We start from the raw sequence: 24,761 nt of genomic DNA, 5'->3' as shown, positions 1-24,761 counted from the left end.
TACCTCAGACTCTAAAAAATTCTCAGAGTTCTGAATTGCATCAATACAGTAATTTCTGTAATATCGTAAGAGGTGACAACAGTTCCACGACTTACAAAGATACATTTTTATATTTTTGGATGTTCAGGAATTTTTCTTTAATTGTGGCAATTAATAGTTTAAGATAATAAAGCCACCTGTCAGCCCATGCAAAATGAAGCGATCTTTTTAAAATCCTGAATATTTCTGGGCTAAAACTGACCAACTTGGATTGTCTAAGGAAGTGAACATAAATCAAACAGCAGTGATGCATCCTCAGACTTAATAGCATGGATACGATCTAGATAACAACTCCAGGAGAAGCAGCAGTGAAAAGATAAACTGAGGGCTTCAAAGTAGAGCCTTAATATCTAATCAGAATCTAATTTCTTTTCTAATCTTCCACCAATTAAAAAAAACTCAGTGAACACATTGAAACAGTTTTTAAATTTAATTTCCATGAGCATCTCAATAGAAGAAAGAATAACACTATGGCGAAATGAGAACAGAGATGTTGATGTGGACGATGTTGCTGCCCTGGGACTTGAAACGGAGCAACTGCCCACAGGGCGCCAGAGCAGGATAGGAGGAGTTTGGGCTTTCGAGTTCCATGTTTGCCTTGCCATTTCTTAGCTGTCTTACTTTCAACATACAAATCCTTCCACAGCCCCACTCTGCTCTAAAATGTGACTCTGTCCATTGCATAAGGTCGTTGGCGTGAAATGGGACAAGCTATAAAAAGCAGCTGCCAGTGCAGCATCAGACACGCAGTGGGTATTTAGGGAAAGGGTCGCTCTTTCTTGAGGGGAAGCCCAACTTAAATTAAAGCAGGTTAGAACCCACTGGAAACCAGAGACATGCCCAGCAAGCTCTACAAAGGAACTGGGCTCAGTGAAGACAGAGGAAAAGCTAATGAAAGAACAAAAGGTTAAACTGAAAAAGATAAGGAGCAGTGGGTGACTAAAGTCAAAGGAATCAAAACTCCAAGATGAAGTGAGTTTCTGTTATCCAAGGGGCACCCCCCCACCACCAAAGGTAATGAGAGCATGCCTAGAGTACGTACTGAGCCTAGAAGGCACAGGGGAACCACAGCTGCCAGCCAAGATCATCCCCAAAAGCTCATTTAACCAGGAGAAGATGCCATCATATTCCTGAAAGAAATGGAGCAAGAGCCTGACCTCCGACACACTGAAGGAAAATGACATGAGTTCTATCCTAATGTAAAGAGTTGGCAGTGAGTGTCAGCAGAAAGTCCTTACTAGGAAAAAGGAGTGAGAGGTGAAAGAGACTGTGAGCCTTAAACTGTATACAGTCCATAGAACTACTCATCCAAGATGGTGGAGAGAGTTTTTGCTGGGCAGACGGTTTGTAAACACTCAGGGGTTACCCTCTACAAGGCACTTTTTACCTTTATCTTTGAGCAAATCTCTGTGGAAGATGCCACAAACACTTGTACTTTCTTAAACAGAAGCAACTAGAAATTGTAACTGTTTCTGAATATCTTGGGCTCAGCACCACTAGTACTGGTAAACCGCAGAGCGGGCGGCAGATGTAGGCAGTGTGGAACGTTAGATGGGTGGGTTAGCTCATCTCTATTTTCCTGCATGCAAGATATGCCCCATCCACTGCCCTTATGGACTACAGCTCCCAACCTATCAGTCTGTTTTCACTGTGGCCTGCTGGTGCCACTGAGCACCATATTCTCATCTCTTTCTCAATTGTCTGACTTTTCTAGCACTCCTCAGCTTTAGCACAAAAATACTGAGCTCCTAAGGAGGTCATCAACCAGTCAGTCTTTCTTTCTGTGAACTGGCTGATCGTAGAGTACCAGCTTCTGGTCAGTAACGCTTTGATGTTTTCACTGTCGCAAGGTACTCGGGGGTCTTTATTCACTGCTGAAGTTGAGTTTTTAAATTGGTTTCTTTTTGAGTTCAAATTGGTTTCTTTTTTAGTTCAAAACCTTGCTAATGCTTGGATTGCTCAGAAGCAGGCCTCCAGGTAAATGTGATTTTATGGTTCTGTCTTGAGTTTGTATTGGATGGTGACCATAAAAATGAAATTTAGAACTTAAAGCTTCGGGACATCTGGTTGGCTTAGTAGGTTAAGCATTTTGCCTTGGGCTTAGGTCATGATCCCAGGGTCCTGGGATCAAGCCCTACATCATGCTCCCTGCTCAGTGGGAAGCCTGCTTCTCCCTCTCCATTGCTTATGCTCTCTTGCATTCTCTCTCTCTCTCACTCTTACAAACAATAAATAAATGAAATCTCTTTTTTTAAAAAAAGGAAGAACTTAAAACTTCAACACAAAGAACCACTACCCAGTGGAAACTACCCAGTGGATGAGACCAATACAACTGTTTCAGAAAACCTTTTAATTGGACAATACCGATTCTATTATAGAATCCCAGAGAAAATTCTGATTCCATGAGAGACAGTAAGTTTACTTCAGTGCCTCATGCTGCAGAGTTAGCAGATGAGCCTTCCATAGACTCAAAGGATTTGGGCTTCAGGAATTTAAGTTTACAGGCAAAATTAGAAAGGAAGAAGTAAAGACTTCTAGCATTAAGAAGAAGAAAGTTTCTAGGTGTGTAAGATAAAGACATTTATATGAACAAATGGGGCTCCTGAAGAAATCGATGTTTGAAATCCTTGGGCCTCTCATATACCAAACCTAATATGTCTACTATAAATAAGAAATCCCAGAGGGGTATGAGGAAAGTATTTCACTGCAGTTCCAAGTGAGGCAGAAATCAAACTAAATATAATGAACTTATGGGGATAAAGTTTAAGGCATATTAGATGCCAGAATCTTCTGATGAGTGCCAAAGGAGGTGGTTTAAACTCCATGGGGTAGGGAGTTAATCTTCTCTGTTACCTACCTGTCTCTCCTGTTGGGGGTGAGGGTGAGGTGGAGTGAGTAAAGATGTGGAGTTCCAGGTCATGCCACTTCCCAGGTAGTTTTATGAGTGGATATCCAAAGCCAAAAGGGGGGGGGGGGAAGAAATGTAGAGCCAATAAAACAAAGAAAATATGGAGGAAAAGGGTAGGGTTTTGACCTTGAATCTTGTCCAACAGAACAGAAGGCCCATGACTCCCTCCTCAGGTATGTATTTGGATCAGGAAGACTGAAGAAGGTGTAAAGAAGGTATCTCCTAAGAAATAACTGAAATGATGAGCTGCTGATTGTCATACCAAGTATATAATAAAAGCTACATTTCAAGTGGCTGTTAACTTAACCTTGGTCATTTGTGAAGACTAGAAGAAAGCTTTCTACTTGGGGGATGTACGAGAGCACAAGGAATAATGGGCACCACACTGTTACCTATATTATAGCAGTTTCTTATCTTTGGGGAGATTATTGTAAGCTGGGGATACAGTAATAGGTATCTTTTGTAAGCCTATTTACCAGAAAATTAAAGAGAGAGAAAGACATATTTTGTGGAGGATAGGTAGCAATCACTGTAGAATGCCTGAGGAAAAACAAATTTAGTTTCAGTTGAAAGTTTTCAACTTTCAGTTGAAAGTTTCAGTTGAAAAAAAATTACATTTGTTTTATGTTTTTTAACTTGGGAGTGGCCAACTTCAGTCTAATCAAGTCGAGAAACTTTTTTAAAATAAAAGACCAGGTCGTAAATGTTTTCAGTTTTGTGGGCCAACAGCTGTCATTGTTACCCACCATCTGGCACAGCTGCTTGACTCCGCTCTTGAAGTGCAAAAGCAGCCAAACACAAAGCCTGCACAAATGGGCACGGCTGTGTCCCAACAAACCTTTATGAACACTGGATTTCATACCATCTTCACATCACGAAATAATTCTTTTGTTTTTCTTCAACCATTTAAAAAGATAAAAATCGTGTTCGCTCACAGGCAAGGCCAGAGCGGGTGATGAGCGGCATTAGGCTGCAGCTTGTAGTTTGCGGACCCCTGGTCCAATAACATACAGGCTTAAAACTTGGGGAAAATGGTGCCATACATCAGTTTCTCTTTCTTCTCTTATACGACATGCCATCGAGCCATACCTCTCAGAAATGTTAAACAGATCAAATTAGAGATTGGATGACATACAAATGCTAGGCATTTTTTTTTATTTATTTATTTGACAGAGAGAGAGGTCACAAGTAGGCAGAGAAGCAGGCAGAGAGAGGGGGAGAAACAGGCTCCCCACTGAGCAGAGAGCCCAATGCGGGGCTCGATCCCAGGACCCTGAGATCATGACCTGAGCCGAAGGCAGAGGCTTAAAACACTGAGCCACCCAGGCGCCCCAATGCTAGACATTTTTATCTCTTGTTCTTTGGAGGGGCAGTTTTTAGCTAAATTTCTACTTTGGTGGTTGTAAAAATTGCACCTTCCCTCTGGAGGGTCTTTTTCTAAATAATGGAAAGTTAAGGGTTTTCTCAGGACACTACAAGAAGAAGAAAAACAGCTGGTGCTTCCATTTTGTCTAAATATTTCCTAGCTCTCTTTCCAACAGTTTATTCCTGACAATTCTGATACCTTTTCATAGCTTCATCCTACCTTACATTCAATCTGTTTTTGTAAGCTGTTGCTTTGGATCTGACAGAGAACTCAATGAGATGTGTGGTTTGTAGGGCTGAAACTCTCAGGATTTCGTAGGGTTGTTGGAGATCAGATGCCTCATAAGCGAAATTAATGCTATTCTGTTTCCCTGTTTATTTCTGAAACGGCTCATGATGTTATTTGTAGATGAGGGAAATGCATTAAGTTCTTCGTAGTTGAAAAGAATAAAGTGTACACTTTGTGTTGTCTTGATTAATTTGAAAACAGTGTTGTTCTCATTTAAAATGCATTAATGTATTTTCAGGTTGTTTATAACCATTGAGATATCTGTCATTTCCTTTACTTAAAAATTTCAGGTGGAAAAACCTTGCAGTGGTGGTCAAGATTTACTTCTTTATCCAGCTAAGAGAAAGCAGCTTTTGAGAAATGAACTGGATGGTGAAAAAGTGCCTCCATCCCCGCTACCTGCCCCAAAACAAATACCACCATTAAAAGGGTGTCCAACAGTTATGCCAGGAGACTTGAAAGAGAAAGTTGCGGAGCTTTTGGCGAAATACTCAAGTGGTCTTTGGGCCAGTGCACTCCCCAAAGCCTTTGAGGACATGTACAAAGTGAAATTCCCGGAGGATGCCTTAAAAAATCTTGCCTCGTTTTCTGATGTATGCACCATAGACTACATTTCTGGAAATCCCCAGAAGGCCATTCTCTATGCTAAACTTCCATTGCCCACTGACAAAATCCTGAAGGATGCAGGGCAAGCACACGGAGATTATGATATCAAGTCTATGATTGAACAAGAGTATTTGCAGATAGAAGAAAACATTGCCAAAAGTGCGGATACCTTTGTGGAGAATATAGCAGTTCCTCCCTTAATCATTCCGACTGAGGCGTCCCCATCAGTATTGGTGGTTGAACTGAGCAACACAAACGAAGTGGTAATCAGGTGAGTTTTATTTTCTAATTCTTTAGAACCCTGGTATACTGCTGTCGCTTGGCTATTCTTCCCACGGATGCTGGGAGTTGAGGAAGAATAGTATATTCTTAGTTGTGTAGAGTTATAATGAAGTATAATAAGAATTCTTTTTTCATATTTTGCACATTTCTCTCAACTGCTGGAACTTGTGTTTGTATCTCTTAGATTAATTTTTATTTCTTCCACATATAACTATATATGTACATTTGAAATCAAAGCACTTTAAAAAATCAATCTCTGCATATATTCTTAATATTTGTTAGATTTTTTAAAAATATACTTCTGTTCTTGTGAGAAAAGATAACTAACAGTTTTAAAAATTTGAGTGATAGTATATTCTGAATATGAAACAGAATCTATGTTGAAAGCATAATGATAACTATGTATGTCAAAAGCAATACCTGATCCATAGAAGAAGTAAGTCACTCAGTAGATAGGTAATACTGTTAAATCTGGGACTATGTAGCATTTCACAAAATTCAGAATACCTAAGCACTGCCTACCTAGTATAATACATCCAATTAGCCCTTGGAGCCAAGTAAGCCTTGCTTACTTACTTGGACCTTTTGATAACAGTCATTGTCAAAGTGGCTGGTGATCATTGGAATTACGTAAAAATGGTCCAGATCCAGGCACTTGATGGTGGACTTTTGGAGAAAATATAGGCCACATAGAAGATATTGAAAGACTATAATTTGGAGTTTCTGACTCAGGATCAAGAATGGGAAGTGTATAGCAGATCTCTAGAGGCACCTGCCCGGAGTGTGGACAGAAAAGGAAAAGGCTGAATCAGAATAGTATCCAGGCTTCTTCAACCAAAGCATCCATATGGTTTGGGCTGTTACTCCTCCAGAGACTCATAGCTAAACTGGAATGCCTAAAGAAAGACCACAAAATATTGTCAAATTCCTGAAGTGAAAGAATAGATAAAAATTATCAAGTTCTTCCATTTGAACGTACAGAAGCTTTAGAGAAGCCTTGTTTGCTACAGAGGTAGGAAATGAGTAAAACTTTTATTCTAAGATGCGGTATGACCTGAAGATGTAAACGGGTTATTGAGGGTTAGGGATCCCACTGTGGCTCACTGATAAATTGACATAGAGGAAGGATGCTGAGGAGCACATGCTACCTTCTACCATTTAGCATTAGAAGGAAATCTAAATCAGCCTCCTTGGCAAGATCCTTTGGTGTCTGTTACTATTAGCTGCTGGTTCTGTTGTCAGACCATGCACCCGCCACTGGGCTAGACAGATCATGGGATTTCTGGTGTTCCTACCAAGGGCTGGCAGGAATCTGGATGAGGTCAGGACTTTAGTGAAAGGGTTTAATCTCCTTCAGGATGATTAGGTCCAGGTCCTCAGATTGTTTAGATCTCCTTCTCCAGTATAAATCTGAATCCTGGAGCCAGTATTCTGCCTGTTCAGCACAGTGGCTGGCAGCCAGCAAGCTCAAGGGGTGATGTGTGCTGTTAGGTTAACCCTAGGTCATTGGCATCCCCCACCCCAGTCCCAAAGACTTAGTAGATTCCAGCTGGGTTGAGCCCTAGTCTGTATTTACATCTTCACCCAGGCAGGCAGTAGGTTCTAGAAACTGGGCCTGTGAGTCATAAAGGATCTGAGAAGGTGTCATAGCGAATCCTCAGAATCGAGTACGAGAATCCCTTGTCTCTGATTTCAAAAATTACTTTGTAAAGTTTTTGTACTTAACGGCATACCTGAATTGGCCTACCTGTCATTCCTTCCCACTTGCTTAGGTAATTTGGGGACAAGGTAGGACTTCATTATTGCTACTACCCACCATTCTTGCCACAACTGTAATATCAACCCCACACAAGCCGTGCGGCCAGTCTATTCTCCTGCTTGCCGGAGAGCACATTTCATGCTGCTTCACTCCGCACCCATCCTCCCTTACAGGTGCCAGTGCTGAGCAGACTGCCAACTCACAGGCTGCTGCCCAGGCCTTGGCCCACTGGGCTCCCAGGGCTGTAGCAGCACTAAAAGGAGGCCCAGGAGAATCAGGGTCCCAGGAGATAGGCTCTGAGGCAGAGCTGCGGACCCCCCAGGGGACCTCGGAGTCAAGCCTGCACCTGCACTCCAGCAGCACCTTCACATGTGCAGAGCTCAGTCACCTGAACCCATAGAGTGTGACAAAGCTTCTTCAGCCTCTAGAATAAGTGATACCCATGTAATATTTGGTTTTAAAGTAGCCATTGCCTCAAAAGAGGCATTCTTTCTATTTTGTGTAGGATTTTTTAAAGCTTTTTCTCCTCAAGTAAAAATTGGTTGAATAGGATGTCTTCTGTCCTGCTGATAGTTACCAAGAATGCATGAGAATGTTCCCAGAGGAGTAGTTTCTTAAAGGTCTGTGGTAAAAGCCTTTCTTAAAGGGCATGGGTAAAACCAGAACAATGCAGAGGGTGGTGTGCTCTTGGCACATCCCCATCTCCATGGTCAGCATAGCTCCCAGACGAAAAGGCGGCCTCCTGTGGCCAAGACTGCTGCAGGCGCCGAGCTTGGTTTGCTGAACTCTACATCCTGGAAGGAGGCCTTTGGTGGACTTGTCCCTGAGCAATGATGGTCAAGAAAATAACAGTCTGTTTGTGGGAGAAAGGGAAATAGTGTGTTTTGATAACATAAACTTGGACAAGGTGACTGCAGTTTCAACAGCAGAAAATTGTAGAAGGGGATAGGCCATATCCCAAAAAAGACTTCTCAGAAAGGGTATAATTAAAGAGAGATATAGCTAGAAGATATCATCTCTTTAAGGATATCAAAACTCAACATTTTGTGGTAATTTGCTCAAATTTGTTCAATAAACCAGGGGGAGGGGTTGTCACATGGTTGTCTTTAGTGTGTTTACGGCTTTGTTTTTCTCTATTACAATTTGATTTGTTTTCAGAGCTCGAGCTGTGTTCAAACCCAGCCTCAGGGCAAAGTTGTCAACTAGATTCTCTTCTCAGTAATCTACAAAGACTTCCAGTAGCCTTAGTCGGAATCTTAAATCTTCTCTTGCTAATCTGGCCTGCACTGGCATCTCCATTTTCCACCGTGTATCCTTTCTTCCCTTCCCTTGAATCTTTTCTCAGCCTCATCCTCCCTATAGTTTCCCCGACTGCTTACTGTGACATCCTCTAGCTATCTGGATTGCTGCCAAGCGTTCACCCTGCTGTGTTCGACCTGGCCTGGTTTCGCATGAACTCCACAATATTACAGCTTCCTTTATCAAGATGGAAATGTTTACTAAATATGTGTTCTCTTACCTGTTGGTATAAGCCAGGTCTGAGACTGGAACCAGAGATGGCTGTGGAAAACACAGAGAAACATTAATGAATTCCTATGGTTTCCCTCCTCCTGGGTTGCTTCATTGTGTGTTCTTTCCTTTAACTAATTCAGGTATGTGGGCAAAGACTATTCTGCTGCTCAGGAATTAATGGAAGATGAGATGAAGGAGTATTACAGTAAGAACCCTAAGGTCACGCCAGTCCAGACCGTGCATGTAGGGCAGCTACTGGCAGTAAATGCTGAGGAGGATGCTTGGTTACGGGCACAGATCATCTCAACGGAAGAGAACAAAATAAAGGCAAGCACTGTTTACTTTGTCATAGTATTATGAAGACAAACACATTATTTTTCAAATGTAAGTGCTCCTTGTAATATTGTGTCCTTCGTAACTGCATGTAGTTTTTTCCAGAAGTTGACAAGATAATATCTGTAAAAGATTATCCTTGTAATATTGTATCCTTCGTAACTGCATGTAGTTTTTTCCAGAAGTTGACAAGATAATATCTGTAAAAGATTATCTCTGTCAGCTTTTAAGTCAGTGGTAGTCATATTATCTCAGAGTTTCAGTTAAAAAAACAGTCTCTTCCATGGCACTATTCAAAATCTGTGATATAATCATGAAAAGGCTTTTATTTTTCATTCCCAGGAGATACACAATAAACACTAACTGATCAGAGCTCTGTGGGCTGCCCATCCAGGTCAGCACTCTGGAGTCAGGGAAGCATACAGATCAGAGCACATGACATTCTTCCTCTCCCCTCTTCTGCAGCCAGGGGAGGAGAACCATGAATAGGGCTCGGCTCATGCCCTAGGAACTGTCCATGTGTAGCCCTCTTGGTCCTCTTGGAGAGATCAAAGGACTCTTTTGCCAGTCTCTTCTTTCAGCAGGCCCCAAGACTTCCAGACTTGGCCATGTTCCTGGTGGTCAACCTCTGCCGCATGACCTCTTTTCTTACCCTCAGTGCAGACTGAACAGGAGAACTCACTCATTCTCAAGGTGCAGTTTTCTCTAGGTTTTGCAAGCAGGGAAATACACTTCTATTTCTGCAGTCTCTGTTCCGTAATTTGAAACATATTTATTGTGGTGGTGTCAGTCTCTGGAAAATAACCCATTTTGTGTCCCAGAATGCAAATACTATTTGCTGAACCTGGGCCTAGGTCCATCAGATACCCTTCTCCGAAACCCCTGACCCCAAGAACAGTGTCAGGAGGTTCAGAAAGAGACGCTTGCTGTTTCTTGCCCAGATGGTTCCGTAGCAGAGGCCCTGACCCTCTCCAGAGGCAAGCTTGCCCAAACCACCTAGCCACCTCTGGTCATTCACAGAGAGATTTAGGAAATTCCTTAACTAAATCTACAAAGCTCCAACTTTTAAGCAATTAACCTGACTTTAAAAATCTGATAATTGGAATAGTTTGCCAGTTTCTTATAAAGTTAAACTTACCATATGACCCTAAGTATTTACATAAGAGAAGTAAAAACATAGGTCCACAAAAAGGCTTGTACACATGTTTATAGCAGCTTTATTATTAATAGTCCCAAACTGGAAACTTTCCCCAGATGTTTTACCAGTTGGTGAATGTATAAGAAAATTGTAGTTTATTCATATAATGGAATACTATTTGACAATAAAAAGGAATGAATTACTGAACACAGTCACATGGATAAAACTCACAGACTATTCAAGTGAGAGAAGCCAGATACAAAAGAGTTATCCTGTATGATTCCAGGTAAATGATGTCTAAGAATAGGTAAAATTCATCTGTAGTGATAGGAGTCAGATCAGTGGTTGCCTGGGACAGGAGGTGGAGGACGTTTAATTGGAAAGGGGTAAAGGAGAACTTTTTGGAGTGGTAGATACAGTCTGTATCCTGATTATGGTGGTCATTATATGGGTACATACATTTGTTAAAATCCATGAAACTATGCTTTAAATGGACATTTTTCATTCAATATAAATTATATGTAGATAAAGTTTGAAAAAAAAATCTGTTAGAAGCTAAGGATCAAGCATAGAACTGGACTAGTGGGGACCACAGTGTGATTAGCAGCTTGAGCCCTAGTCTTGTTTCTGCCTGTGAATGTCCTGTGCCCTTGCTCAAGTCCTTCCATTCCCTTCTCTGCATCTCAAATGCCCTTCCCTGGGTGAAAACACTCCGATCAAGAGACCATGTCTTCACCGGAGCCTCCTCTGGAAAAGAAGACCTTTCACACATCTTAAGAATGGCTAAAGAAGTAAAAACCAGGAGGGCAGGGTCATGAAAGCCAGAAGAAGCAAGTGTCTGGTGGGGAGGGAGCACTCACCATAGCGTGGCTGCTGACAGTGTTGGAGTGGAGGGGTATCTCCTATGTTGTACAGTCCTAAGCTCTCACACAGCAGGGGTTGGAGTGATTCTGACCCGAGCTTGTTCCCCACAGCCTGTGAAGCAGACAGACATGAAGTTCCCCCTTTAGCTGGAGAGACCCCAGCTACTTAGCCAGTCTTACTCCTCTCAAGCTGTGCCATGCCCTACAACGAGTACAGTTCCCTCCTTGCTTTCCACTTGTCAGATCGCTGGTGAGTATGGGAAACAGGAGGATGAAGTCATGCCCTGAAGCGGTGAGGTCTGGTGCTGACCCAGACTGGCTGCTTCTCTCTCACAGGGCACAGTGAGATCTGCGGCCACTGGATGGTGCCAGAGAACGAGGAATTGCCTGGGGCTGGATGCCAGGACTGTGAGCCTGCTTGTGCGGATCCCAGGGCATTAGGGAGAGAAATCCCGCTCAGTCCTCACAGAGCAAAGGACCCAGGGCAGGGTGTGGTGTGAGTCAAACTCTCAGTCCCCCGGCAGGTGTTTTGTAAACTGTAGCTGCCATGCATGTATTTGCCATGCATGTATTTGCCATGCAGTTATTTGATTCAGAAAGGAGGGAAGACGAGAGGACACACTCCAAGCACTACAGAAACCCTCTGAAGATTTTGGAGCCCTTATTCTTTAGTCTCATGACACTAGGAGTACACTCTGAGTTTCCAGGGACTGATGATTTCGAGGATTGTGTCCTGTTGTTAGACTGTGTTATCTCTATTCTAGGTCTGGGAAGAGCAAAGCCCAAGTTGGAGGTGGTGATAGCTATGAAAGGTGATAGCTCCTGACTTCTGAGGCCTCTGCAGAGTCCCAGTGAGATGGGACTGGAGAAATGGGCCCCACATTTAAATGGCTGGTCACCTTCTGTGGGAGCTCCATCAGAGATCTCAGCCTATGCTAGCTCTGAGTTAGGATAGAGACTCTGGGAGGTGATTGTCTCCGGCATGGGACATGGAGGCCCCACACACCCAATCATCCGGTGGTCTGGAAGGGTGTTCGCAGTATCCGCATCTCTTCTTTTTTGCTTTTGACTCTCTGCTGGGGAGAATTTCTGTTTTGGATGTTTAGTACCATAATCTAGGTACTAAGAAGCTGGCCTGTGGACTTAATTTTTCTACAGGAAGTGAAAGCACCTGGCTCTGTGCTACTCATTATTTCTTAGCCATGCCTTTGCTCTGGTTTTTGTTGTTGCTTTGTTTTAATAATGTCCTGTTTGAATTAGGAAGCATACTAGGTTTGCAACAGCTTCCTTCAGATTCTTATTATCATCCTGTAGTTATCATTCTAAACCACAGCTCAGTGTTTCTAGATTATATTTTTCTCGAAAAAGAGGCTTTGTTTATATAGTGCTTTCCAATTTAAGGTGTTATGCTGAGCTGGACAAAGGCCTAACCCAGCTTTGTACCACTGAAATAAAATGAACCAGAAGTACCTATTTTTACAGTGTAGAATTCCCTGTTGTCTAGCCATGACATCACTGTTGTCACTGACAGAGAGCAGCGGTACTCCGAAGCATAGTTGCTGGGAATAGGCCGTCGTCACAAGGGCTGATTTGGGGATTTCGAATCTGATAAATACCCCTCTTTAGGTGGTGCTCTCTCTAGAAATGAACACAACTGTCTAAGGACGGGCATCCTTAGTGGAAGTGTGAAGTCAAGAAAGAATAAGGTGAGATGGACAGTCAGGGACAGTCTGCCCCTTGGCAGTCAGGGCTGGCAGAACCAGACAGTGGTGCTGCTGAGAAGCTGGTACCAAGGCTCCTGAGTTCACAGTCTTCCCTCGTTCTTCCGACTGGCAAAATGGAGCGGGGCCTGGAGTCAGGAGCCCTTGCTTCCCTGGTGCCATCCCTACCCTTTCTTTCCTGGGCTGAGTCAGGGACACCCTCCGCCCCTGGCATTTTCCAGGCAGTCTGGTGCCACTTAGCATGCTGATTATGAAATACATGCAACTAGTTAAATGTGTCATATTTTTTTTAAGAAGTGAGCTTAAAATATTTTATTTGAACCTAAATGATGTTTCTGTTATCATCAGGTATGCTATGTTGACTATGGTTTTAGTGAAAATATTGAAAAGAGCAAAGCATACAAGTTGAACCCAAAGTTCTGTTCACTCTCATTCCAAGCTACCAAGTGTAAGCTAGCAGGTAAGAGGAACTTTTTTTAATGCTCACTCCATTTTGATACCACTGTACTTTTGGGTGGCTAAATCCTAAAATGTACTAAATATTTCAAGTCTTATAATGTATTATTTCTTGAAGGATGCAAATAAATTCATGTTTAATGTCCTCTTTATAAGATGTGATCATGGTAAATACATTATAATATTTTATTTTATATATATTTTATTATAAAAATGTGTATTGGCCATCTTAGAGGTTTTGTTGTTGTCCTGACTGCCCTAGCAACAATGCTAGAGGCCCTGTATCATGAGGTTTGGTCAGTTTGAATCCCGTTGTTTGACCTGTTGTGAAGTGACTCCCTGCTTCTTTCCCACTGAGGTGGGCTCTGGGTGCTGCTCATTGGCAAGTAACACATCACCTGCGCCAAGCTCGAGTTCGTGTGTCTTTGCACACGTGCATGAGTGACATCGTAGGGATAGCCTCCAGCCACGGAGGACATGGTGGCCACGTTCATACGAGGAAAGACATGGAAGTGTGTAAGTGTCATGTCAGGAGAGCCTGAGCTAGATTCAGGAAATGATCGCCATTCTTTCATGAATATGAGCCCTTGGAGACCTCCTTCTCAGCAAGAATGTGTCTGTTAGAGGAGCTTGGTATGGCTCTGTCTGTGAGATAAATCTCAAGTAATGTTAGAAGCCTCTTACAAACCCCTGGGAGGCAGTTTTGAGAAGAACATATCAAGAGCGTAGGCCAAGATTTAGGGTGCTGAAATGAGAGGTTTGGTAAAAGCTGTAACATTACATGTCTGGAGAACAGAACGAGCACGAGAGAGGTAGCCCAGAGGCAGTCTGTGAACTTGTGCTGTGGATTTCAAGGGGAAGTATATGGAAATGGGCCTTATAGCACCACTGTGGAAATGATGAGCTAGTTTTAACTAGTGTAATAGAATAACTTTGAGTTATCATGTATATGCTACATAGAATTACAATTTTCAAATAATTTAAAGAGTAATTGGACTACAATAAAACTCCCCTAATACCCATACAATTTAATCTTTCTCTGATAAATCACAAAGTTCTTTGGTATACTCAGAATTATCATGGTGTACTTAAGAAGAATTAAAGAAAAAAAGTGATTTTGTAAATTTCCAATACATTCATGTTCATTTTATATGAGATAATTGTATATTTAATTAGAAAAAATGAAAAAGGTCAAGAATAAACTTTTAGGAAAAACATTACAAATACTTGACTGGCAGACATAACTGACTGACAACTTCTTATGTGTACTAGTTTTCTTGTTTTAAATATGTGTTTGTATGTAAAGTGAAGACCATTCTCCTGAGATACAAATTCTGATAGGGCACCAACTTTTCATTTTAAGATTGCCTGCCTTTGTATAATCACTTAAAAGGGCATTCACACTATAATATGTATTTTAAGCCCTAAGGATGGGTAAAAGTGAAGATTGTAAAACAAATCTTCCCTAGAAAATTTTGTGAGAATTTTTTAGTAGAATCACAATGATAAATAGTGGCCAAAACCCATTCAATCTTAGAATGATTCTGCTAATTAAGTAGAAATTAAAATATTCAATATTTTTCAGGGTTGGAAGTTTTAAGTGATGATCCTGATTTAGTAAAAGTGGTTGAATCTTTAACTTGTGGAAAGATCTTTGCAGTGGAAATACTTGAAAAAGCGGATATCCCGCTTGTTGTCCTGTATGACACCTCAGGAGAAGATGATGTCAATATTAACGCCACCTGCTTGAAGGCGATCTGTGACAAGTCTCTGGAGGCTCACCTTCAGGTAGCACAGTGACCACTACAGTCATCTGTTACACGTACTATAGGGAGGAAAGTTATTGGAAAAGAATGATACAAATTTTAGGCTAACAATAGATAGGGACACATTCCCTGTGAATGGAGAAAAAAAAGGTAAGGGGTAGCTGGGAGGGGGGAAATAAGGCCAAAACATAAGCAGTCATTATTAGGAATTGGGTTTTCATTTTATATTCCAGTTTCTACACTAAAATTGTATTTTATATGAAATTATTTTGCAAAGATAAGAGGGGCAGATAATACAAAAGAAGGGAAAATTAGATCCATGAAAATGTTTATTGAATTGTTAGCTTTTACAGTTTTAAAATGTGAAAAACACAAATTCCTGCAAAAAAGGTAATCTTTAAATAAATTACAGAACAGCCACTGTAAAGAAAAGGATATTAAATATGGTCATTGTAGACTTCATGGCAACACCGAGAAAACATGTGTTTCATAGGTAGAACAACTGTGAGTGATCTCTATATTATGGTTTGACTAAAAAAAATGGCCAAAATGAAACCTTTATTAAGATTATAATTTTTAAAAATTACTACAATTCATGTGGCTGATAAACACAGGTTAGAAAGTATGCTGAAGATGGGATTGATTTTGTGAGAGTTTTTTATTTTCATTTCTGTTAATGTCACAAAAATATGTTTCATATAATAATGATTTCTCTCCACTAATATGGAGAAAATAAACCAAAATGAAAGATATTCTTAGCCTTTCAGGTAATGAAATTTCAGATAATGAAAAATAAGTTAACGTACGCAAACTTTCTACTTTCTGCCTGACCCAGTGATAGCAGATAATCCTTTTGGGAAGAGAGATATCCAAATGAATTTTTCACATTATTCTATTATCCTATCTATTCTCCAGCTTACTTAAAAGATTTTAAAATGCAAAGACAAATGAGATTATTGAGGTAGATAGCCCTTAAGGAGGGAAGATCTGGCTCTATTCTCGGGCTTCCTTGGTGTGTCCTTTGTTCCAGATTGATGCAATGTACACCAATGTCAGAGTGACTAATATTTGCTCCGATGGCACACTCTACTGCCAGGTGCCCTGTAAAGGTCTGAACAAGCTCAATGATCTTCTGCATAAGATAGAGGACTACTTCCATTGCAAGGTATGGCCGAGCATCACCCGGCTTGAAAATTAATTCAGAAATTCAAACAAGAGGTTACAAGTGTCTGACTTTTGACTAGTTTGAGGTAGGAGTTGTAGAATAGTGGGTAAGAGCCCCAGACTGCAGACCTTAAAAGACAAAAAAGCCACTGGTTTCTGCATTAGGAATTGAGGGTAATAATAGTGTGTATAGCCATCCATAGGACTGTTGTGAAGATTCGTGGCAGGCCTGCTCAGCACAGGGCCTGGCACAGAGTATGTGCTCAGCAGCTGGCAGATTTGTGATTTACAAGATACAGTTGATGCTACAGTGCACCTGCTTGTGACTTCGTCTGCTAGAGCCAGCTGGGTTCTCTGCCTGGGGCAAAAAAATCCCATGGAATTTAGGAGGAGGATAAAACTTCTAGGCACCACTCCCCACGCTCTTTTTGGTCTCTGAGAACCTACTACCTCTGTAAATGTGGTTCTCTGTCTAAATGTATTAATAAGCTCCTTACCCTTTGATTCTAGTATTATTTTCTGAATCACTGCCTGTTGAGGTTTTGTTTTAAGGTTCTAAGGTGGTGTTCTTACCTCCACTGGGACATTATAGTTGTAATCCAGAATATCCCCCTTGCTCCTAGAAGTGAACCCTTCCCTCTAACCTCTGAATATGCCTCATGGCGTCATTTGCCACCTGGTAGTTTAGCTGTTGGGTATTTGTTTGCCTTACTAGAGTATGGGTTTCCTGAGGGCAGAGACAGAGCCTTACCAGGTACTGGTGAGTACTTAATTCATTTACAAACTACAGTACCTAATCTAGTGTCATACATAGAACAGGTATTCCAAAATATTTGCGGAATCAAGTTAAACTTGTATTCAGACTACAGTCTAGAACAGAATCTTTAGATCTGTAGCTTAACCTCTTCCTGCATTTTAGATGTCTTAGCTGTATCTCAGGGTCATTACTGAAGTTTGCTTTGGTAGTCTATCTTGGAGAAATCTCAGAGATCCTGAGAAGCTGACTCCAGTGACTGACTGGAATGCATGTGCTTATTACCTATGGTGGTGAAAAGCTCTCTTGATAGTCCCTAGTGCTCTGGTAACCTGAATGGAGACATTGCCTTTGGGGACAGTAGAAACATTCACCCTGAACAAAAGAAACCAAGGCAGGTCCCAACTTCAAACTATAGCAGAGAGGAGGGAGTAGAGGTCCACAGCTGTGATTTGTTGACATTTCACTGGCACTGATATACAAATTTGTGTGGATAACATCTGTTTTGGAAGGAAAATCTCATCTTTGAATCTAAATGTTAAAAGTTGAAAAGAGGCCTTCTGGATGGCTAGCCCAACCTCACTTTCATCCAGGCTCTTCTCGTTTTTGGCAGATTCATTCTCCCTCTTCCTGTTTAACTGAAGGCATCAGTGCCTGGATGAATCATACTGACCTGCACACTAACATCTGTAGACATTTTAACAGCGCTCATTTTTGAGCCACGTGTGAGGGGGGAGAGTAGAGGAGGCCACCAGCAAATGTCTGAGAAACAGGACAGGCCATCACCCTCATGCACGCACCACTGCACACTCCTCATGGGGAGCCTCGCTAAATACGGGTTCACCAGTCGGCCTGAGCCACGGCGATGTTTTTCTAACTGTGTGGCAATCTGCTCCTTGCTCAGAGTAATAAAAGTGTCACGCATTTCTGTTTTGCAGCACATGACCTCTGAGTACTTCGTTTCATTACCCTTCTGTGGGAAAGTCTGCCTCTTCCATTGCAAAGGAAAATGGTTACGAGTAGAGGTAAAAGCAGTCACTTGATTTCCTTTTTAAAGCTTATTAGGAAATACTGTAGACATACAAACAAGTTTTATAAAAAAATGAAATAAGCACGCACGTACTCATTACCATGTGAGAAAGAAAATATGCCCAGTATGGTTGAGGTTCCATGTCTGCATCCCCTTCTACTCCTGTTCTGGCGGGGGCTGCCAGCCAAAGGGGTGTTTCTCATTCCTATTCGTTTCTTTATACTTTCACTCTATTTGTATTTATACATACAAATTTATATTCTAATATAGAGATAGTAGAAATACAGAAATGAAATGTATATAGAATATTTATAGTAAAACTTAATAAAATATAACTTAACAGATAAACATTTATAAAATGCATGTAAATAGTAGAATGTATAGATTCTTCTGAAACATGCTTCTTCATTCATTATGTGTGAGATTCATGTTGGTGTGTGCAGCTCTCGTTCATTTGTTTTCACTGCTGTTTGATACAATAATGTGTGAAAATACCAACGTGATCACTCCATTCTCCTGACAATGGATATTTAGATGGCTTCTAAAGTTTTGTTATAGACAGCACTGCCAGGAGTCTTCCCATGCATGTCTCCTAGGGTACCCAGGAAGGAACGGAGCTACTGGGTGGAGAGAGCGCATGTCTTCAGTTTCACGAGATATTGCTTAATTGCTCTCCAGAATCACCCTTCCACCGAGGGTGGGGGTGTAGCCCTTTGAGAGTTCTGGCTTGTTTTTGGAGGGGGGGGGGTCTCAGATTCTCCTTCCCTCCTGCCCAGGATGGCTTTGGCTTCAGTGTTCACATACTCCTCTATTTCTAGTCCCTTATAATTTTCTTATTTTCTTGCAAGCGCAGTTATGAATTTGAAAAGAGGTCTGTTATATTTTATCATATATTTCTACCTGTTTTTCAAAGGCAGGTTTTGGATTTTTGTGGTTGCTTGCTCACTCTTTCTTTCTTTCTTCTTTCTTTTCATTCTTTCCTTGTATTTTTGATGTCTAGTTTGTCCAGTTGCTAAAATTGCAAACTTGGGTTTGTTTTTTTTATTCCTTTTTTGTCTTTGTTACAGAGGTTCTTAATCTGGGTGCAAGACCCTCTACTTTAAGGGGGCAGAGATCCTGAACCCTATAGAATTGTATACAAATTAGGTGTGTGTATTATGTATTTTGGGGGGACAGTATCCCTAATTTTCACAAGATTCTCAAACCAACCCTAAGAAGGTGAGAACCATTGATTTATTGATTTTTTGATGCTGTGTAGTAATATTCCGATAACTTAATTATACTGATTTTCCCTTTATTTAAGTAAAACTTCATCATATCTAATGAAAGCAGTTTGGGAATAATTTTTGTCATTAATGTGAGTGTTAGAAGCCTGAGATCTGAGGTTATATGACCAAGAGTTGCATATCTAACTATAAACCTCAAAAACATAACTCATTAAAAAGAACACAGCATTATTTGAATTTTAAAACTCTGTGCTGTTTAGTGTATTACATAGAAACAGTTATATATTCAATTATTTAATTTTTCATTTTCAAATAATTTCAGGCTTTTACAAAGCTGCAAAAACAGTCCAAAGAGGTCTCATATGTCCTTTACCCACTGTCTCCCAGTTGTTAACATCTTATGGAACCATTATCAGAACCAGGAAATCAACACTGATACAATATTATTAACTAATCTGCAGACTCCACTGATTTTCCAACACTGTTCCTCAAATGTTCTCTTTCTACTCTAGAATCCCAAGTTGTAGTTAATTGTATGTCTTCTTAGTTTCTGTCAACCTGGCAGGTGCTCTGGCTTTCTTTGCCATTTGTGGCCTTTTGAAGAGCAGCAGCATTTTAAAAAATTAGTTTTAGAGGTAGAATTTAGGTTTCATCTGTTACACATAGCACCCAGTGCTCATTACATCAAATGCCCTCCTTCATGCCTATTACCCAGCTACCCCATCCACCTGCCCTCCCTCCCCTCCAGCAACCCTCAGTTTGTTTCCTAGAATTCAGCATCTCTTATGTTTTGCCTTCCTCTCAATTTTCATCTTATTTTATTTTTCTTTCCTTTCCCCATGTTCATTTGTTTTGTATCTTAAATTCTACATATGAGTAAAGTCATATGGTATTTGTCTTTCTATGACTGACTTAATTCACTCAGCATAATATCCTCTAGTTTCATCCACATCATAAAAAATAACAATTTTCATCCTTTTTGATGGCGGAGTAATATTCCACTGTGTGTGTGGTGTGTGTGTGTGTGTGTGTGTGTGTGTGTGTGTGTACACACACCACACTTTTTTATCCATCTGTCGATGGACAACTGGGCTCTTTCCATAGTTTGGCTATTGTGGACGTTGCTGCTATAAGCATTGGGGTGCATGTGTCCCTTCAAATCCCTGTGTTTGTATCCTTTGTTTAAATATCAAGTAATGCAATTGCTGGGACTTAGGGTAGCTCTCTTTCTAGAGTAGCCACATTTTATAGAGTGTCTGACAGCTTCAGTTTCTTCCTGTGTCGCATCAGGTTCTTCCTTTTTGGCAAAATACCTTTTTGGCGTATGTCAAATACTTTAGATGAATATCTAGTATTATTTTTGTTTTCCTATCAAATTGTCCATTGTCTGCCTTGGAAGTAACTAAAGTGTTCATTCTCTTAGTGATATGTAGAAAGTTAGGGAAGGGAGAATGATTAATGAAAAGCAGATCCTGTGTTTAAATGATGTATTTGTTCTTGACATTGTAACTTGTCTAAGCTTTATTTAGTGCCTGTACCTTCTTTTTTTAAATTGACATATAATGTATTATTTGTTTCAGGGGTACATGTCTGTGATTGATTAGTCTTAAACAATTCACAGCACTCACCATAGCACATACCCTCCCCAGTGTCCATCACCCAGCCACCCTATCCCTCCCACTCCTCTCCCTTCCAGCGAGCCTCAGTTTGTTTCCTGAAACAGAGAGCCTCTTAAGGTTTGTCTCCCTCTCTGGTTTCGTCTTGTTTCATTTTTCCCTCCCTTTCCCTATGATCCTGTGTCTTGTTTCTCAAATTCCTCATATCATTGAGATCATATGATAGTTGTCTTTCTCTGACTGATTTTTTTCACTTAGCATAATAGCCTTTAGTTCCATCCATGTCATTGCAAATGGCAAGATTTAATTTTTTGATGGCTGGATAATATTTTAGTGTGTGTGTGTGTATGTGTGTGTATGGCACATCTTCTTTATCTTCGTAAAAAATTATTTCTCTTCCTTCTGTCTTATTGTTGGTGTATAGAAATGCAATTGATTTCTATGCATTGATTTTATATCCTGACACCTTATGAATTTCTGTATGAGTTCTAGTAGTTTTGGAGTGGAGTCTTTGGAGTTTTCTGCATAAAGTAGCATATCATCTGCGAAAAGTGAGAGTTTGACTTCTTCTTTGCCTATTTAGATGTCTTTTATTTCTTTTTGTTGTCTGATTGCTGAGGCTAGGACTTCTAGTACTATGTTGAATAGCAGTAGTGATAAGTGGACATCCCTGCTGTGTTCCTGACCTTAGAGGAAAAGCTCTCAGTTTTTCCCTGTTGAGAATGATACTCACTGTGGGTTTTTCATAGATGGCTTTGATGATAATTGAGGTATGTACCCTCTTTCCCTACACTGTGAAGAGTTTTGATCAAGAAAGGATGCTGTACTTTGTCAATTGCTTTTCAGCCTCTATTGAAAGGATCATATGGTTCTTGTTCTTTCTTTTATTAATGTATTGTATCCCATTAGTTGATTGGCGAATGTTGAACCAACCTTGCAGCCCAGGAATATATCCCACTTGGTCGTGGTGAATAAACCTTTTAATGTACTGTTGGATCCTATTGGCTAGTATTTTTATTTATTTATTTATTTGACAGAGAGAGAGGTCACAAGTAGGCAGAGAGGCAGGCAGAGAGAGAGGGAGAAACAGGCTCCCCACTGAGCAGAGAGCCTGATGTGGGGCTCAATCACAGGACCCTGAGATCATGACCTTTGCCGAAGGCAGAGGCCTAGTATTTTGGTGAGAATTTTTGCATCAATGTTCATCACGGATATTGGTCTGTAATTCTCTTTTTTGATGGGGTCATTGTCTGGTTTTGGGATCAAGGTAATGCTGGCCTCATAAAATGAGTTTGGAAGTTTTCCTTCCATTTCTATTTTTTGGAATAGTTTCAGGAGAATAGGTATTAATTCTTCTTTAAATGTTTAGTAGAATTCCCCCTGGGATCCTTCTGGCCCTGGGCTCTTGTTTGTTGAGAGATTTTGGATTACTCCTTAATTTCCCTTTTGGTTATGGCTCTGTTCAGGTGTTTTGTTTCTTCCTGGTTCAGTTTTGGTAATTTATACGTCTTTAGGAATGCATTCGTTTCTTCCAGATTGTCAAATTTGCTGGCGTATATTGCTCATAATATGTTCTTATAATTGTTTGTATTTCTTTGATGTTGGTTGTGATCTCTCCTCTTTCATTCACAATTTTATTAATTTGGGTCTTTTTTCTTTTTGATAAGTCTGGCCAGGGACTTATCAATCTTATTAATTCTTCCAAAGAGCCAGCTCCTAGTTTCATTTATCTGTTCTACTGCTCTTTTGGTTTCTATTTCATTGGTTTCTGCTCTGACCTTTATTATTTCTCTTCTCCTGCTGGGTTTAGGCTTTATTTGCTGTTCTTTCTCTAGTTCCTTTAGGTGTGGGGTTAGGTTGTATATTTGAGACCTTTCTTGGTTCTTGAGAAGGGCTTGTATTGCTCTATACTTTCCTCTAAGGATCGCCTTTGCTTCATCCCAAAGATTTTGAACATTTGTGTTTTTATTTTCATTTGTTTTCATGAATTTTTAAAAATTCTTCTTTAGTTTCCTGGTTGTCCCATTCATTCTTTAGTAGGATGCTCTTTAGCCTCCATGTATTTGAGTTCTTTCCTCTTGTGATTGAGTTCAAGTTTCAAAGCAGTGTGGTCTAAAAATATGCAGGAAATGATCCCAATCTTTTGGTACCAGTTGAGACCTGATTTGTGACCCAGGATGTGATCTGCTCTGGAGAATGTTCCATGTGCACTAGAGAAGAATGTGTGTTCTGTTGCTTTGGGATGGAATGTTCTGAATATATCTGTGATGTCCATCTGGTCCAGTGTGTCATTTTAAGCCTTTATTTCCTTGTTGATCTTTTGCTTAGATGATCTGTCCATTTCAGTGAAGGGGTGTTAAAGTCCCCCACTATTTCTGTATTACTGTCAATGTGTTTCTTTGATTTTTTTAGTAATTGGCTTATATAATTGGCTGCTCCCATGTTAGGGACCTAGATATTTAAAATTTCTAGATCTTCTTGTTGGACAGACCCTTTAAGTATGATATAATATCCTTACTCATCTCTTATTATAGTCTTTGGCTTAAAATCTAATTTATCTGGTATAAGAATTGCCACCCCAGCTTTCTTTCGATGTCCATTAGCATGGTAGATTGTTTTCCACCCCCTCACTTTAAATCTGGAGGTGTCTTCAGGTCTAAAATGATTTTCTTATAGATATCATATCAATGGGTCTTTTAAAAAATCCATTCTGATACCCTGTGTCTTTTGATTGGGGCCTTTAGCCCATTTACATTCAGAGTAACTATTGAAAGATATGAATTTAGTGCCATTATATTGCCTGTAAGGTGACTATTACTGTATATTATCTCTGTTCCTTTCTGGTCTGTTACTTTTAGGCTCTCTCTTTGCTTAGAGGACCCCTTTAAATATTTCCTGTAAGGCTGGTTTAGTGTTTGCAAATTCTTTTAGCTTTTGTTTGTCCTGGAAGCTTTTCATTTCTCCTTCTATTTTCAATGATAACCTAGCTGGATATAGTATTCTTGGCTGCATCTTTTTCTTGTTTAGTGCTATGAATATGTCATGTCAGTCCTTTCTGGCCTACCAGGTCTCTGTGGATAGGTCTTCCAATCTAATATTTCTACTGTTGTAGTTACAGACCTCCTGTCCTGAGCTGCTTTCAAGATTTTCTCTTTGTCTCTGAGACTTAAAAGTTTTACAATTAGATGATAAGATGTTGACCTATTTTTATTGATTTTGTGGGAGGTTCTGTGTGCCTCCTGGATTTTAATGCTTGTTCCCTTTGCCTAATTAGGGAAATTCTCTGCTATAATTTGCTCCAATATACCTTCTGCCCCCTTCTCTCTTTCTTCTTCTCCTGGGATCCCAATTATTCTAATACTGTTTTGTCTTATGGTATCACTTATCTCTTGAATTCTTCCCTCGTGATCCAGTACTTGTTTATCTCTCCTTTTCTCAGCGTCTTGATTCTACGTCATTTGAGCTTCTATATCACTAATTCTCTCTTTCTGCCTCATTTATCCTGGCAGTAATAGCCTCCATTTTTTATTGCACCTCATTAATAGCTTTTTTGATTTCAACTTGGTTAGATTTTAGTTCTTTTATTTCTTCAGAAACGGATTTTATTTCTCCAGAAAAGGATTCTCTAGATCTTCCATGCTTTTTTCAAGCCTAGCTAGCATCCTTATAATCATCATTTTGAACTCTAGCTCTGACATCTTACTAATGTCCATATTGATTAGATCCCTAGCAGTCAGTACTGCCTCTTGTTCTTTATTTGAGGTGAGTTTCTCTGCCTTGTCATTTTGTCCAGAGAAGAATAGATGAATGGGAGAACAAAATGCTAAAAGGGTAACAACGATCCCAGAAAAATGTACACTGACGAAATCAGAAGAGACCCAAAACTGGAGGGAGAAGAAAGGAAAAAAAAAAAAATATATATATATATATATAT

General features: G+C 40.3%; 1 protein-coding gene across 4 annotated transcripts in view; it reads left to right on the top strand.

Moving 5' to 3' along the window:
* Window positions 1-24,761, top strand: part of TDRD7 (tudor domain containing 7) — a 73,460-nt gene that overhangs the window by 34,344 nt on the left and 14,355 nt on the right. For all 4 annotated transcript variants that reach the window (XM_046023348.1, XM_046023347.1, XM_046023346.1 and 1 more), the window contains 6 exons: window positions 4,892-5,478; window positions 8,901-9,087; window positions 13,164-13,275; window positions 14,857-15,059; window positions 16,068-16,202; window positions 17,894-17,980. In XM_046023348.1, coding sequence (XP_045879304.1) covers window positions 4,892-5,478; window positions 8,901-9,087; window positions 13,164-13,275; window positions 14,857-15,059; window positions 16,068-16,202; window positions 17,894-17,980 — 1,311 coding nt within the window. The remainder of the gene's footprint in view (window positions 1-4,891; window positions 5,479-8,900; window positions 9,088-13,163; window positions 13,276-14,856; window positions 15,060-16,067; window positions 16,203-17,893; window positions 17,981-24,761) is intronic.

Source organism: Meles meles, chromosome 11, assembly GCF_922984935.1.
Source record: "Meles meles chromosome 11, mMelMel3.1 paternal haplotype, whole genome shotgun sequence".
Taxonomy (NCBI): domain Eukaryota; kingdom Metazoa; phylum Chordata; class Mammalia; order Carnivora; family Mustelidae; genus Meles; species Meles meles.
The sequence above is the reverse complement of the archived record's forward strand: the minus strand, read 5'-3'. Positions and strand labels throughout refer to the sequence as shown.